General features: G+C 46.5%; 1 protein-coding gene across 1 annotated transcript; it reads right to left on the bottom strand.

Moving 5' to 3' along the window:
• Positions 1–2113: 2113 nt before the first annotated feature.
• rai1 (retinoic acid induced 1) lies at positions 2114–13272 on the bottom strand. The gene is made up of 4 exons (XM_013911286.1): positions 6680–13272; positions 6387–6480; positions 5291–5340; positions 2114–2786 (listed from the first exon to the last, which is right to left on the bottom strand). Exons 1-4 carry the CDS (start codon positions 13196–13198, stop codon positions 2778–2780), a joined length of 6672 nt encoding a protein of 2223 aa, XP_013766740.1. The 5' UTR covers positions 13199–13272; the 3' UTR covers positions 2114–2777.
• Between the last annotated feature and the right edge of the window lie 4237 nt (positions 13273–17509).

Here is a 17509-nt window from a genome sequence, read left to right as displayed (position 1 = left end):
ACAAAGTTCCTCTGAGATTTTGGTACATATTGGTGCGATAGCATCACGCAGCTGCTGTAGATTTGTCGAAACATTCGGATACAGTGAACTTGTCATGTTCAAGCAGCCAGGTTCATATGATTTGAGCTTTGTGACACAGTATGTTATCTTGCTGGAAGGACCCATCAGAGTTGGTACACTGTGGTCATAAAGGGCTGGATATTGTCAGTGACAACACTCAGGTAGGCTTTGGTGTTTAAACAATGCTTGGTTGCTGGTAAGGAGCCCAAAGTGTGCCACAAAAATCTCCCCCACACAATTACACCATCACCTAATCATAATTATAAGGTAGAGTGAATTCATGCTGTTTTTTCCTACCAACCAAATGTCATGACAGAAATTGAGATCCATCAGACCAGGCATCTGTCGTCCAATTTAGGTGACCCGTGAGAACTGTAGCCTCAGTTTCCTGTTCTTAGCTGACAGGAGTGGCACCCAGTGTGGTCTTCTGCTGCTGTAGCCCATCTCCTTCAAGTTTTGACGTGTTGTGCATTCAGAGACGCTCTTCTGCATAACTTAGTTGTAAGAAGGAGTGATTTGAGTTAGTGTTGCCATCCTATAACTCCTCTGACCTGCAGCGTCAAGAAGACCTTTTCTGGTGTTTAAACCTTCTGTTTGTGAGGTGCAGCCAATCAGAACAAAGTTGACTTAATTATTGTTTCAGTGAGAGGTTGAGATGATGTTTTGAAATGTGACTGATGCAAAGCTACTCTAGCAGAGTCCAAGAACAAACGTATGGAGCTGAAGATGAGCATTATGGGTCCTGTTAATTATAATAAATAGCAGAATGTTTCTGTATGATTTCTTATCATGTTAAGGATTAGCTGTATTAAAATATGGCTTTTTAAACATTGTCATTATTCCTCTTTCTAATTTGTGCCCTTGAGTGGCCACTCTGCACAGAACCACAATTTACATGTCTTACTGTCAGTGCGTGTTGAGTGAAGACAAAAAGAGCAGGCATTGGTCATAGCAGCATTGAAAGGTGCTGGTATATTTAACATTGGCGTTACAAAAAACATTTCAAACAGAGTGATGCTGTGTCATCAAGTCCAAACAAATAGACATGAAAATCAATAAACGGCATGCTCCCACTTAAGACAAGTGACATTCCCAAAAAAGGTTTTGTTTTTTTTTCATCAATGGATTCTTTTAATAACATTTTATAAGCAATAACATATTCCATTTTATAGAAAATAAACATCTCTAGGAAATACTATACACAATTATATTAGTACATCACATTTTACATTTAAACAGCATCAAATACCTATATACACCATTAAATAATGAGCTTCATAAAAGAGAAAGTTTGGTGTGGCATTTTTGCACTTTCTTTTATGCCCTAATACTTAAATATGTCTCCTTTTGAAAATGACCGGTACTTTAACTGACGCCCCACACGGGGCATTGTTATATAGCATGGCGGAGTGAAAAGAGGCTACATTTTTCGATACACAAACAGATGGGTGTGTGTGTGTGTGTTTCATGACATCAGGATTGAATGCACGTCTTTCCTCGCGGCTGTGGTGTGCGAAATAATCTCGAAATGTTGTTAACAGGTAATACTTCTTGAACTGTACATAGATATGAAGTGGATGGACTGACTCCCGGTGGGTCCTCTGAGCCCTCGTCTGCAGCTTGTCGAGTGATGATGGTGGTGTCTGCTGTACATACTGACTGTGCGCACAGTTGAAGTAAACTCTTAAACAGAGTTCATATTTTTTTTCTCATTTTCATATATTTATATATATATATATTTTAATTTCTGAATAGCACAAAGCCGGACATATACCAAGGGTGACGCAATGATGTTTAGCCATAATGCACATCAAAATACATCTCCGGAGATAAGAGCCGTAAATTTAAAATACTGCGTCCATTTTTTTTCCTCAACTCTTCAGTATCAGAATATTTTGAGCCTGTGAAGCACATCATCATCATCATCATCATCATCACCATCATCTTGTACGGTTTCCTCATCCTCACCTGTTTCATTTTGTCTCTTGTTTTAAACACAAACGCGCACATTGAGATACATCCAGTGGTTGGCTGCTGTTTTTTTCTTTCCTTTTTTTTTTTTTTTTGACGCGTGACATCTTGAGTTAGAGAAGCAATTCTTCATACTCCCACAGACACATATGCACAAACACACTGATGGTGTGCTTGGAGAATGACAATTCTATGGTTATCACATACAAACACATGCGCGCACTCTCACACACACACATACACACGCACATATGCACCTCTTGGCCCACAGACAAGGTGGCCAGAGGGATGTCCCTGTCCAATCAGTGTCCGCCGAGTGTCTGAATATGATAGCAACCCATCCGAAGGCAGAACACACACATGCGTTCCTCGCTCTGCATTTCAAACGGGTCCCCATGTGCACTGGCCTTAGGCGCGCAGTCTCTAAAGCGCAGCCTACCCTCCTGTTAAACAGTGTCACTGCCTTCTGCCTTGCAGTCAGGGGCTCAGTTGAGAAAGCACATTTCTAGGGCGGCTTCAAGGAGCAGCTGTTCTCTGCAGAGCTGTTTTTCCACTGTTTGTATTGCTCCTAGCTCCACTTCAGCGCTGCCTTTTAACCCTCGCCCAGCCGCGCTGGCTGGCGTGCCTGTTCGTCATCAGTCGTCACCGTGTCTTTAGGAATAGGGAGTGGATTTTGCCTCGCTGGATCGGTGTTGTCTGGCGGAGAGGTGATGGTGTTGGCGATGAAAGTGATACACAGGAATATCTTACAGGTCCTGTGAAGGAAGTGCACAGATGTAAACACAAAGTCAAAAACACAATTGGGATACAAATGTGTGAGGTGTGCCAGAAGTTTTCCTTCCTCGCCCAGAACTCTTGAGCTCTTTTCTCATCATTTCCTGTGACTTGTGAGGCTTTTGTGTGCTCGAATTTAAGCACCTAAATTCTTAAAAGCTGCAGTAAATGTGCAGACAGGTAAACTGCAAGCGTAGGCATCTTCTGTGCAGATGTTGGTAGAATACAATGCTGAAAGGGATTCTGTGCAGATTTGCAGAGTGAAGGCATTAAAGCAAGCTGGCTCTGGTGTGCTGGAGTGGGGAGATGGATGCAGCTGACCAGTGAACCAGCTCGCCTATGAAAGACGCAGCAGGAACACCTCTAAATTGTGCTGGTGTGGTGGTTGAGCACTTTCTTTCCCCCTTCTACTCTTCTGCATCCCCTGATATCTCTTCCACTGTCTCTCTCTCTCTTTCTCTCTCTCTGAACTGCCAGCTGCCCATCCTTATGCCCTGGATTCAGACCAGCAGCATTGCTCTCTCTGTTTTATCTTTCTACTTTCAATTCTTCTACTTCCCCCACTTCTCCTCCCTCCTTAAAGCCTACCTCTCACTCCTTTTTTTTGCTTTTTCCTCTCTGGTACAACTCATTTTCCTTCACACCTTCAGTCCCGCTTGTTTTCTCCCCACCTCTCTATCACAGAGTGTCGCTCCCTTTGCTGCTCGTCTCTCTTGTTGCCCTCTTTTTCTCCTTCTATCTCCGTCTCTTTCAGCCTGCCACTCTCTGATGTAACTGCCCCCATTCGTCTTTTGTTCCCACTCAGTTGCAGCACAAAACGCTCTGTTTTTCTCTCTGCCTGTCTGTCTTGCGTTCACTATGTGTATATGTGTGCGAGCTTCTAGGCAACCTGTTAATGAACCTGCGTGGACTCTCACAGTGTGTGTCCGTTAGCACTGGACAATCCACAGCTGCAGGCAGTGCGTTTGTGTGCATTTTTTCCCCCTCAGCCCTGAAAGCAAGTGAACGCAGGCGAAAGGGAGAATTTCTTAGGGGGACCCATGGGTGGGGTGGTTGTGTGCTTGTGTCTGTATGTGTGCGTACGTGTGTCTCTGCTCTTCCCTTTGATTAAGCCGCTCGGCGTAAATTGGCACGGCACAGACCCCCCCCCACACACACATGCAGACCTTCAGATCCCTCAGCTGATGACAGCTCTGCCTCAGCCTGCTAACAACAATCTATCCCTCTCTGACTCGCTCTCCTTTTCTCTCCGTTTCTCACACGCTATTTCTGCTGCTTAGACGTGGGAGTTGAGGTGAAGAGAGGAGAGGAGAAGATGACAAAGAACGAGGGAGAATGGGATGAGGAAAGATGAAGGGAGGACGACTGAAAACGGAAAAGGGAGCTCGCAGGAGATAAGAGGTGAACAGAGTGAGAGACTGGAGGGGGGGGGAGAGAGCTGGAACAGCAGGGTAGCAGCGAAGCAAAATAAGGGGAGCGGAGGGGGGGAAAAAAGGAGGAAGGGAGAGAAATAATGAGAGAAAGGAGAGCAAGAGAGAGGGAAACGGTGGAGAGAGCATGTGGGGAAGATAGCAGGCAGTGATGGTGGGTGGGGTGTTTTGATCAGCAGCCAGCTTTTCATCCCTGTCAGTCTGCACAGAGGAGAACAGGAAAGGAAGAGGAAAAGAGGAAAGGAGGGAGGGAGGGAGAGATGCAGAGCGGGGAGGGAGGATGGGAGGCTACTGCCACTGCTGCCTCAATGCACCGCTGCTCCCTGCTGAATGTCAGCATCTCTAGCACCCCCTCCCCCTCCACACTCCCTCCCTCATTTGACCTTCCTCCTTTTGCCATGAAAACGCATCGCCACCAGATGGCGTCTGCCCTACAAGGAAGAACTGGACGTGGAGGAGACCATTCGAATGAACTCGGAGAACAGTGACCCTGCAAATGCAGCAGTTTGAAGTCACAGTAGCAGGCGATGGTAATAAAATGAAGGGCGCTTGTTGATATGGTGATTTTAACCAGGTACACTGGGTACACGTTGAATCGGTAGGAAGAGTCTTCATGTGGCAAAGAGAAAATGGTACTTTATGCCAGTCTACAATGAACATCAGCTGTGTTTTTTCTTTGTTTTTCTCTGCTTTACAGGAACTGACGGTTGTGTTTCCTGTTCAGCACCATATCATCTGTTCAGCCAAGGTGCTGCTGTTTGTTATAGAAATGTGTGAATTCAATTTTTTTTTATCCCTGTGCTGAGGAGGTGGATAAAGAGAGGGGCAGGGGGTGGTGGGGGGGTGTTGCTGGCGGCGTTGGTGTTAGGATCGGAATGGAAAGAGAGGCCAGGTGAGGAGAAAGAAAAACTGAACTTGTGTGCTTAGGCATATGTGTAAACACTGATATCTGATGTTGCCTGTGAAATGCTGGGGAACTGTTAAACTAACTGTTAAAGCAGGACGAAGTAATAAAGCATGCTTTCACTAGTTTAGTGGGTTTTTTTTCTCCTTACCTCGTGTTTAGGACATTTGATGGAGAAGTCATCCTCGTGGAATGTGCAGCCTGTGCAGAAAGAGAAAAAGCAAAGAACAACAGAATGAGGTGTGAAATCTCAGATTCACATTTTACTTTGAATAAAAAACATACCAGGAGGCTAATCCTGACAACAACAACAACAACAACAACAAAACAAACCCACAGCTCTCCTCAAAAAGCACAAATGAATGGAAAAAAAACTGAGCTAAATAAAAGAGCGATGCAAGCGAGGGAGCGCAACAGAGGAAAGAGGAAGACTGAGTGGATACGTTGCAATGCAGACAGGCAGGCAGGCAGTCAGATATGGCTGGTGCACTCAGCGGGATTAAAAAAGGGCCTCGCTCTGCTCCCTGTGCTGGCTCGGCAGACGTGGCAGACCGTTTAATCCTCGCACTGTACTTCCTTGGCATGAGATAATATAAGGGGGAAACCATGTTACACATATGCTGGCACACGGACACTCTCTTGTATTAACAGCAACCACACACGAGCGCTGATGGAAATGCACGTTGGCCAAGTTGTTATAAGGTGTGCATGGCAGTGTTCTGGCAAGCATTTGGAAAGGAAGGCACGAACATGCAGACACACACATGCACGCTCAGCCTCCAGACAGCAGCAGCGTGGATGGATGGAGCCACAGGGGCTGTGGTCAATAATACACACACACATACATGCAAGCTCAGCCTCCTCCCTCTATCTCTTCGCTTTCTCCTTTTTGCACACTCCAGGGTTCCACTTTCCTCTCATCATTCCCTGTATTCAAAGCTCCCTTCTTCATTCCCTCTCTCTTTTCCTCTTCTGCTCTGCCCTAACACTCTCAGACATCTCTTCTCGCACTCAATAATGCTACTCCTTGATGCATTTCCCCCCTCTCACTCTCATTTAACCACAACCACTTCCCCTGCACTCTCTTTTCATTTTTCCCACCTATTTTTCTGCAATTGTTCCCTCCCAATTGGCCTCTCATCATTCACATTCCCAATTTCCCTCCTCATTTCTCCCTTCTCTTCTTAGCTTTTTCTTGTCTTTTTATCCCCCTGTTGCTCCCTCCCTCTCTCGCTGTGGTCTCTTACCTATCTCTTTGGCGCAGACATAGTGGTATTTATGAGAGCAGCCTCTCCAACAGCAGCTGAGGGACGCCCCCACAATCTGGCACTTGTAGCAGCTCTGGGGTTAGTAAGACAGATGGACATATGGATCAAGACCAGTAAAGAAACAAACAGTTTGACCAACAGAGGCACATTCAGAAAGGGAGAGAAAAGAGGGGAAAATGTTAAAAGTTTTCAGCAATTCTGAAAGATATTTCTTAGCATCCAAACACATGTCAGATTGGTCTAAGATTCACTGATGATAACTGCTGTCGTACCGTTTGGGCTGAGGTGTTGGCTGCCTCCTTCAGTCCGTATAGCCTTCCAGCTACCATAATTATCCCCTTGGTCCAGATGGCACAGTTTTCATGGGCCCAGTGCTCCTTAGCCTGTGCCTCCATTTGTAGCCTTTGGAACAAGCTTTCATTGCCCTCTTGGCCCGTGGGGGCTCCTGTGTTGACGGCCTGTAGCTGCTTCATCCTCTTGAACCTCTCTCGGAGAGTTAACCTTCGTAGGCCACCTTCCCGACCCGGTCTTTCCATTCTTTCTGCCCGTCGAAAACGCCAGTGATGCCTGCTGCTGCTACTGCTAACACTTCCCTCTTGAGCGGTTGCTTCTGTATTTCCTTCCGTTTCTGGGGTGCCCTCAGTCTCACTCTTTGAGGAGTTGCCCGGTTCTTCGCTGCTGCCGCTGTTGTCGTCGTTGGTCTTGTCCAACTCTTCCCTGAAGGCTTCTGTGTGTGTAATCGTCAAGATTTTCCGTGGAACCCCGTCCTCTGTGTAGTAAGGTCCACATAAATCACCTAAGTCTTTGTAGTTTGCCGGTTTCCCACACAGGCAACATGTCAGACACCTCCCAACGAGATCTTTATTTATTGTGGGTCCCTGCAGCATGGCAGCAGTGTGTGGCACTACCTTTGCAACTGTGAAAGGATTCCTCATTCTGAGGATGCCCTTTTTTCTGCGTCTCTGAAATACGACCGCATCCTCCGCCTTGTTGACTATGGCACACCAGGAAGAAAAGTCTCTTGAGTTGTTAATCCGTACATAAGGATAGAAAGACAGTTTAGACCTTTGATGGACCCATCTACGCCTGATCCTCTTCACAGAAATGGTCTCGGTCCGTTTTTCTGATACTGTCACTACAGGACTGATAACACACGTCTCCTCGTTTTCTGTGATTCCTTTTTCCCTTCTTTCCCTTTCTTGTCTTTCTTTCTCCTCTTTTTCCTCCTGTTCACATCCTGCTGCCCTCACTACTGCCTCAATTACCTCGATGGCATCTTTCATCCCGGGTTTTGGCCCGGGCTTTTTGTGGATCTTAATTGGCTTGCCAGGAATCGGCTCTGTTGAGGCTTTGCTTCTTTTCCTTTTAGCTGGGCTTGCTGATGGTTTTCTGCCTCTTCGAGGTTTATGGATGAGGTCTGTACTGGTAACCTGGGGAGTTTCTATGATGTCATCTGTGCTGATTGGCAGAGGTACTGTGGGCTCTGTGGGGTTGACCTTGTCCTCCACACTCTCCTGTTGCTCGTCTGTTTCAGTGTTAGCCTCCTCAACTAAATCTGTTTCCTCTGAAGAGGACTGGCCTTTTCTTTTCTTCCTCCTTTGTTTCAGGTGCATCTCATGGTTGTTTTTGATGGCCCTTTGCTTTGCTAGTCTTGGTGTTGTAACTATTAGACTCCCTGCTTCCAAGGCTACCACTGAGGCATCTGTACTCTCCACCATGGCCCATCGCTTCCTTTTAGTCCTCACAGACTTGGCGGCAGCTGTAGATACGCCTTCTGAGGCCTCCGGTATCCACTCACCTGGAGCGCTGCCTTCTACTGCGGTCTCTGAACTCCAGACATTATCAGCTAGAACATCCTGCTCTGTCCCTGGTTTAATATCTTCCTGTGTTGCTTCATTTTTATTTACAACCTCTTCTTCCAGCCCTTGTCTCACCCCCTCTAGTGTTGGTGCCTCTGGACTCATGTCTTGCTTTTCTCTGTCTTGTGTCACCTCCACTTTCCTCTCTCCCATCTCAAGTTGCTTCTCTCCATCTTGTTGAGACTCTATCACCTCAGTGCTGTTCGTCACAATGGACGTCTCACCTTCCTTTAAGATACGCTCAGGCAAAGCCTTGGTTGTCATGTCATCAGTCAGACTGCTGTCTAGCTGGGGGATTGGGAGGTGTTTCTTTGAGCTAGGGGATGTAATCTTCTGCACCATGGCCTCATATTTCTGTCCTCTGCCTTTGCGTGGTGGGAGAACTTTTGTTTTAGTGGGGCACTGAGGAGGCACCACGGGCGGGTCACTAGTGATGTCAGGTCCACTGGTGTTGGCCAGAATGTCTTTGGTTATGGGAGTGACCACAGGTTCTTTCTTAGGCGGCCCTCGCTTTCTTCGTGGGCCACGTGTGACCTTCTCTTTAGGTGTTGGGATGGCCTGTTCCACCAGGGCGGGCTGAGGCGGTAACGTTTTTGGTTTGGGTTTTGGACCCCTCTTTCTTTTTAATGGTGTAGAAAGTTCTGAAGTAGGTTTCCGTTTTAGTGGAAGAGGGATCTTTTCCTCAGATTGCTCAGGTGGCATGTGTGGTGTGGGTGGGTCTCCTGTAACTTCATTATCTGTGACTGCAGTCTGAATGGGGGAGAGCATTTGCTCCACAGTTATGAGCTCTTCTTCTTTAAGAGAAACATCGCTGGCTTTAAATTCTGTGACTGTCTCTGTGAGAATATCTTCACCCATATTTTTTTCTTTTTCTTTTGACATTTTTTCCTGGGAGGGCTTCCTGGATCTCAAAACCATATTTTTGCTCTCGTTCTCTGGCGTCTTTAGCTCATGGTGTGCTTGTTGCTCCTCTTGTGTTGCTCCCTGGTTTACTTGTGATATTGTAGATTTCAGGCTCTTCCTACTCCTGCTTTGCGGCCCCACGAAAGGCTGAGTGGTTTCTTCCTGCTGCAACAATTTAGGTTTAGCAAGTGAACCTTTGGGCCGGCCCACTGGGGCCTTGATGGGTGCAGTGTCAGTGTGGGACAAAATGCCTGGAGACTTGGGTCCAGGCTTAGGTCCTGGTTTTGCACCTGGCTTGAGAGCTGGTTTTGGACCAGGTTTTGGTCCTGGTTTTAATCCAGGTTTTGACCCAGGTTTTGGTCCAGGCTTTGAACCTGGTTTGGGTCCTGGTTTTCGTTTTATAGGAGTCTCAATTTTCGGTGGCAGTTCTGGTTCATTTGGCAGAGGTTTTGGTCCCTGTTTTGGTCCTGGTTTTAGCCCTGGTTTTGGGCCAGGTTTTTGGGCTAGTTTAGGTCCTTGTTTTGCACCTGGTTTTGACCCTGGCTTTACACCAGGTTTTGGCCCTGGTTTTGGCCCAGGCTTTGAACCTGGCTTTGGGCCTGGTTTTCTTTTTACATGAGGTTCGGCTTTAGGTGGCAAATCTTGTGCGTTGAATGAGCGTGTGCACATTCGTGAACGAAAACCATCACTTAGCATTTTGGGAGTCTGACTCACAATAGATTCCTGATGGGCTAGATCCATTTGATCTGAGAATAGCTCGGTTTTGCTTGGAGGCATGCTTGTTTTCTGTGTGTGTGAGTGGCCTCCTTCCTCTTCCTTTTCCCCTTCCCTCTCCAAGCTTAGCTGTTGCCTGATTCCCACACCTGAATGCATGATTCTTCTTCTGCCCCTGGCATGCTTACGTCCAAATGCCCTCGGCTGAGCAGATGGAGCCACAGGTTCTGGTTTGGCCAAAGGGGTTACAGCGCTGGAACAGCTGATGCCTGGTTCCATGTCCTCGTCACCTTTTTTCGGGGAAGGTGGAGTGTCTGCCCAGGAGGGGGCTGAGGGAAGTATTGACTTCCCTGGTAGCTGAGGAGAGTCTGGCTCCAGCACTTTAGCATCACTGTGATCAATATGATCCCTGGCCTGAGATGGAGGTGTTGCCTTGTCATTGAGAGCAGAGAAGACTGGCATAGCAGACTGAGGCTGAGGGGCAGTGTCACCAATTGCTGACTCCATTTCAGAGGCATCTGCTGCAGCCGTTACTGCTGCTGAGTTTGGATGGGCAGGTCCCCCTGCAAACTCCTTGTCAGAATGGAGCTCAGCAGTCTGGCTTTCTGTCTTGCTGCCAATATCCCCAGACATCTTTTCTAATTCATCTCTTTTATTCATGTGCTCCTCTTTCAATGACTCGGTCAATTCCCCACCCTTCCCCAGTTCCTCCCTCACCTCTACAGACAGAGGTGGTGAAAGGGAACATTTCTCTTTTTTCTCTGTTTCTTTTTGTTCCTCTGCATTGGTTTTCTCCTTTTCTCTCTCTTCCTCTTCACCCTCTCCTTCATTGTCCAGGTCTCTTGTGTCTCTCTTGTCTGAGATACAGTCTTCCAAGGCCTCAACTTGAGGAGTTGGAGACGTGTTTTCTGAGCTGTCCTCCTTCCCTGTGGAGTATTGATCCTGCTCAAGGTCACCCCTGGAAATGAATGGCAATGTTTTCACTGAGCTCTCAGATGCAGTTGGAGACTCAGATTTGTATGTCTCTGATTTCATCTCCTGGCCAAAATGATCTTTGTGGCTGGAATCAGACAGAGCTGCCGGTGACTGTTCAACCGAGTCTCCTGCATTAGGTTCATATTTAGTCTGGTACACTGTCTCCTCATAGCAGTAGGCTTTTCCTGTCCTCTCTTTGTTTATTTTGCTGTAAACATCTGGACATTTCTCTTCATCTGACCATTTTTCTAGCTTCTTTCCACATTTTGTCGTGTCCACATCTCTCTCACTCTTGTGGTCAGGCGTCTTCTCTGTTGTCAATTCTTCTTTATCAGAAGATTTCTCTGTCCAGGCCGATTCTTCGAAATTCTCTTTGACAGGCTCATTGATGTGCTGCATATCAGAGGGAGAATCTTGTTCTTGCTTCATGGGACTGGGGATTGTAATGCTTGTTGGAGATCTCTCGTCACTAATGCTCTTCACTGGAGTGCTCATGCCATCTCCTCCCTGCCCTGATTGACATCTAGCAGGGTCAGGGGTGAGGTTGTGCAGACCTGAGTCGCCAGACCTGGTAGACATGTCATCGGGAGATGCCATGGAGCATGAAGAGGCTGTGTCGACGCTGAGCTGTGTGTTGTTATGGGCCTGGGCTGGACTTCTGCCCTGGCCAAAGTAGTAGTAGCCCCTGTCCAGCGGTTCATCGCTGCTGCTGGAGTAGCCACCCTCATGGATTTCCATGGGCAGCGGTTGATGCTGTGGGGTACAGTAAGCATCCTGTATAGGTCCCCCACCCACACTGCCACCACTGTCTGGATATGGAGGACTTTTGTATTCCTCACCCTTTTTGGATGATACTGCACTTCCAGCACTGCTGTTGCTCCCGCCACTGCTGCGCTTACTGCCTTTTTTGTTTGCAACCAGGGCCTCTGAAAGCAGGAGCTGCTGTACATTATTAGAGATGCTCTCCACCTGAGAGGTGAGAGCATTCAGACTCCACAAGCTGGGGTTTGACAATAGCTTCTCTGAGAAGCGTTCTTTCATTGTGGGGACCTGCGGTGTTGTGGAATAGCTGTGCGGTATGCTGGGTGAGGGGTGTGAGCGTGGGGGCATCAACATAGTGTTGGCACTGGCTTGTTCCTGCATGCCAGCTGAAGATGATGAAGAGGAGGAGGCTGCTCCAGGGGTCATAGGTGGCTGGCTATACTGGAATGACTCTGGATTGGTCATTAACGGTGAAGGGGTGGAACTGTATGAAGGGGAACGCCCCACAGATCGGGCTGGGGAGTGGCTCGAGGAGGGGCTACAAGTCTGATAATACTGTTCTGGGGACCTGACAGGCAACTCTGAGAGACAGTAGTTTTGTTGGGCTTGGCTATAGTGTTGGTATTTTGGATGGGGTTCCTGGGGGTTGGTCATGGGCTGCTGCTCGTAACCTCTGGAGGGAGGCTGCTGATATCCGTAACTGTTTTGGCTCGACCTGTAGGCCCCCTGCTTCAGATTGCCGTGGCTGCTCATTTGTCTGCCATACTGAGAACCTGGAGGCAAGTTGTACCCTTTGTAACAGTGGGGCATAGGGCTGCACTTTTCCATGTATGTAGATGGAGAGGGTGAGTGCTGCGGGTAGTGTAGGTGACTCTGGGGATACATGAGAGGTGAAGGGGAAGGGTTGGGAGGATGGGGCTGGTGGTGGGGGCTAGTATAGACAGGGGTAGAGGGCTGGTGGCACTGGGTCTGGGAGTGGCCCAGCATATTCTGCTCCATGTACTGGGAGGAACTAGGTGCAGGAGTACCACTAGACTCCAAACGTCCAACCATTTCCTGCTCATACTGTGCTAACTGCGCTGGGTCCTCCCACTTCTGCTGGAGGTGGCCCTCGCTCATATATTGGGCTGAATAAGTTCCTGGGCCCATGTGATTACTGTAGCCCCCGGGACCCTGCAGGTGCTGACTGGGATTCGGTGGGGGCACTTTGCTTCCTCTGAATGATTTCTTTGCTTGTGAGGGTGCTGAGCCCCCATTTCCACTCCCATTTCCTCCGCCATTTCCTGGGTAACCAGCGTAGGCTTGCTGGCTGTAACAGTCCTTAGGTCCGCCTCCAATTCCTGGTCCTCCAGTTGTCGGCATGCTTGTCGGGTTTGCCAAGGAATGTGCCTCGTAGCCTGACCTGGTGTGCCCCGGGCCTGGGCCTGGATGGGGACCGGGTCCTGGGTGCGGGTGTTGTGGATGGGGATGATGCGGGTGTTGCCGGTAGGTCTCCAGGCGGGATAATTCATGGGGCTCCTGCTGGTAGCAGGGTTGGTTGCTGTGGTAACCACCGCTGCGCTCACGGAAGGACTGCATAACGTTCTCCGTCTGTAGCCAGAGCAGGGAGGGGGAGGTGAGGTGAGACGGGAAAGGGGAAAGGGGGGGTTGGGGGTTCTGGAGGCAGGGAGAGAGGGAAAAGTGAGAAAAAGAAGAAATGATGAGGGTTAGTGCTGCTGAGCCTGGAGTTCAGCTATTCTGCATCTTCTCCTTTGATATTCAGTGTCTGAATCTATTTTTACTTTCACCTGGAGTCAAAGGAAAGTTCTCCCTTTCTATGAGAAACTAATGATGACAGTTTTTGTACTCCGGCTCACAAACATTCAGACACACAGACACAGGTACATGCACCGTTCACTCCTTAAATATATTCACTTCATCATCATAACATGATTACCAGTGTTGGGCAAGTTACTTTGAAAAAGTAAATAATTATAGTTACTAGTTACTTCTTCAAAAAAGTAACTGAGTTAGTAACTGAGTTACCAGATTCTAAAAGTAATTAATTAGTTGAAAAGTAACTATTGCGTTACTTGCCTCTGGGGTCCAGGGTATAATTGGCCATTTTAACCACTTTTGATTTTACCTCGACATTTAACCTTTAACAACTATTTACTTTGCCTTGTTTAGTATCATTCTTTTCAGCACAACCTCACGTGTCTGAATTTACAGTTATGTTTTCATTTTGATATACTGTATTAACACAACTGATCTAAAATCAGACAAAAACATCAAATCCGATAAAAAAGTGATATTTTCACTGAAACAACCACAAACATGTTCATTGAATCATATTTCATAACCTTAAATGCAAATATAAATTGTGAATTTTAAAATCATATGCACAAGTTTTGCACACAGCAAGTTATTTGCAGCCATTTACCTTTTACTCTTTTTTTTATAACCATTTCAAACTATTTACAGAACAATGAGCTGTTCTGCATTTTATAAGATGCCACACAAATTATTTGTGCCACTCCAAAAAAAAAAAAAAAAAATTCTGTCCACTATAAAGGAGAACATCACAGCCTGATACCTGCAGCAGGTGCATCACTCCTGTTTTCTACCTGGAGACAACAGTCACCTCATTGTGCTGACACACAACACAAAACTGTCCACAACACCACACACTAACTACACAAGACAACACATGAACTACACACTCCAAACATGCTAAACGTCACAAATCTCTCACATCTCAAAACTTGCTCTCTCTCTTTTTCTGTTCTTTCTCGCTCTCTCTCTCTCTCTCTCGCCGTCACTCCTAAAACTCCCCCCTCTTCCCTAAACAACCAAATGTCATGTCGCCATATCATTTTTTGATTGGTCGACATGGTGCATTTTTCCACCAACACGAACGTGTTAGGGTCCCTTGGTCGTTGACCCAGTGTTTTGTGTTTTTGGTTCTTTGATTTTGTTATTTCATTATATTCTAGCTTTGCTTTACGGGTTTTAGGATTATTCTTAGTTAAGGTTCTCTGGGTGGGGTTTGGTTAGAGTTTTAGTGTTCTGGTTTTCTGTCTGTGTAATCCTTAGTTGCTGTCTCCCCTGTCTGCCCTGGTCCCACGTCTCTGTTCCCTCTGTTGTAGTGACTGCATGTGAGTCTGTGTCTTTTTTTCAGTCTCTGTTATGTTTCCTGTTTTACTTTGAAAGTCCATGTCTCATGTTAATGTGTCTGGTTTTGCTTCCTTTGTCTCGTTAGGCCTGATTTGCCCCAGCTGTGTTTCCCTCCTGTTACTCATTCCCTGATTGCTCCCTCTGTGTATTTAAGCCCTGTGTTTCTCTGTGTCTGTGTCGCGATCTACTGTTTATGTTGCTGTGTGTTTTGTCAGTCCACCGGTGTTAGTTTATTTAGATTTTTTCCAGTTATGTAATATTTGAGTTCAGCATTAAAGCTGTTTCGGTTGAAGTTTGTCTCTGGAGTCTGCACCTTGGGTCCTATTCCTCTCTGCACACAGCCGTCACTTAACAGAACGGGCGTTTTTTTGTTTTGTTTTGTTTTATTTTTTGGTCATAAGCAGAGAGTGCTTGCTAGCGCTGTCCTTAGACAGCAAACATGATGACAATATTGAGGAAAAAACGCGTGTATATTGTTTATCATGACTCTGGTTTTACGTGGCCTATCAACACAATTTAAAAACTGATATATATCACCTTGTTGCTTTGTCATCTTGAAGTGGTCATGTTATTGGCTTACCACGACTACTATATTTGTCCTCAGTCAAACAGCAGCACTCATGCGATTGTTTCCCCCCTAGCCAAAAGTGGGGCCAAAAGTGATTTGTCTACCAGAAAGTGATTGGTCCGCGGGAGCGCGCGCAGCTGCTTAAAGCTGTACAGCTACTTCCGTGCATATATATATATATATAAGGTGCGGTAAGCTGAACACAGCTTCAGCTGTCTGTTTGTTGAAAAATAGTAACGGACCGCATTTTCTTGTTAGTAACGGTAACGGCGTTGTAACGATAGGAATAGTAATTAGTTAAATTACTCATTACTGAAAAAAGAAACACCGTTAGTAACGCCGTTATTTGTAATGCCGTTATTCCCATCACTGATGATTACACAACAATAACTGTGTTGTAGATTTCTTAGAATACTACCAGCTGCTAACTGTTGTTCATACGTGAAGAAATGTGCATATATCTGTGTGTCTCCTGGATCTTTTTTTCAGTCTTTTCACGATGAAAGGTGTCGCACTGAACTTTTGAAATCAGCTATTTATTTATTATATAAATAAATAATGTTTGTACGGGTGTGGGTGAAGATGCAGGCGTGCATAAGCGAAGCCAGGCACATGTTCACAGACTGCAGGTAGGCGGGATAATAACAATGATGTGTGTTTAACGTTTTTAGGAGATTATTTGTAACCGTTTCAGGTCTCAAAACACGATCCACAAACTTCTTCTTCTCCTTATTTTCCTCAAGCTCTTCCAGAAACTACAGTTTCTTACATAAACAAGCATTGTGAAGCAATATTTTCTGGCTTGTTTTTGATGCAGCATTTCATGAAAGGTACATCCAAGCCTTCTTTTTCTCCCCGCCTCTCCTCTCCCTGCTTTCTCTCGCACAGATGCAAACTCCAATTTTCTCCAAGGGGAAGCAGGAAGTGCTACACTCTGTGTTGGTGTGCATGCTCTCAGTACACCAGAAGGGGTTTTATAGTGTTTATGTATGATATATCTGAGCGAATGAGGGGATGTTTGCCTGTAATGTGTGTATGTGTGCATGTGATGGAGAGGTGCAGGAGGGTGATTGTTTTGTGGTTTTGGTTTTTTTTGAGGAGGGGAGGTGCTTTCCTACATTCATATAAAAGAGGAAGGAGGGGTGGAAAGTGTTCTTGCTCTTGATCTAAAAAAGGAAAAGCGTCACCTGGAGACAGAACACTGAGCCTCTGTGAATGTGTGTGTATGTGTTTGAGTGTATATGTGTGTTTGTTGGGGAGCTTCAGCACAATATCCCTGCATTCTACCCACCCCGGGGACAGTGGTGCATCCCACCAGATGCACAGTAGCATTATTCATCACAGAAACACGGAGTGTGTGCGTGTGTGATAGGAGAAAGCTGTGTGCGAATGTTGCGTACATTCTTGCACGTTTGTGAGTGATTTTATTGGCGTAGGTTTGTGCTGTACAGTGTAGGTGTACAGATGTTGGTACTGCTTAATTATACACAAACACAAATGCACACAGATACAGATTCCCGTTGAGGTGGTGTGTATGTGTGTTTGTGTGTGAGTAGGACACTTGTTTACACAATGACCTATATAACATGCTTGTAGAGGACAAGGACCAAGCCTACCAAGCACAGTGAATAAGATGGGCTCAAACACACTGCATTTGAGTCTGTCTGTCTCTATTCGTCTCCTCAACAGTCCACTCTCAATAAGGATTAATTGGACTTTTAACCAAATGTGTGCATGTGTATGTCTCTCTCTCACACTAAGAAGCAAATAAACCAAAGGAACGCCTTCCCCAATCAATTTACTTCACCTCCATCAGTCTTTTCTCTTGTACCCAAATGCACTCGTGCATATGCCAGTGTCTACATTCCAGGCACGTCTCTCCTCCACCTCTGTGCTGCGCCTCCTCCTTTCATAGCCATCTTCCACAGAGAACCCTGGCACTGTGGAGTTGGCCGACTGCTGCATTTATGGTTGCGCTATGCCACAGCCTCGGTAGGGGTCAGAGAGGAGAGCGAATGAAGGATGCATGCTGAGATCACCAAATCTTCCTGGTTTAGCTGTCTATCAGTCCACCTGCGTCTGTTTAGTGAGGTAGTGCTAACATTGATTTTGCTGGTGCTTGAGCGCAGAGAAAGGAGGATGAAGGTGAAGCAAACACACGTACT

This window comes from Pundamilia nyererei, unplaced genomic scaffold, assembly GCF_000239375.1.
Source record: "Pundamilia nyererei isolate P.nyererei 1_Seehausen unplaced genomic scaffold, PunNye1.0 scaffold00059, whole genome shotgun sequence".
Lineage (NCBI taxonomy): Eukaryota > Metazoa > Chordata > Actinopteri > Cichliformes > Cichlidae > Pundamilia > Pundamilia nyererei.
The sequence above is the reverse complement of the archived record's forward strand: the minus strand, read 5'-3'. Positions and strand labels throughout refer to the sequence as shown.

Coding starts and splice junctions, on each gene's coding strand:
- rai1 (XM_013911286.1), bottom strand. CDS start 13,198: ATGCAGTCCTTCCGTGAGCGCAGCGGTGGTTACCACAGCAACCAACCC. Junction 6,481..6,679: donor CCAACACCTCAGCCCAAACG/GTACGACAGCAG, acceptor TACTAACCCCAG/AGCTGCTACAAGTGCCAGAT. Junction 5,341..6,386: donor TGTCTGCGCCAAAGAGATAG/GTAAGAGACCAC, acceptor CTTTCTGCACAG/GCTGCACATTCCACGAGGAT.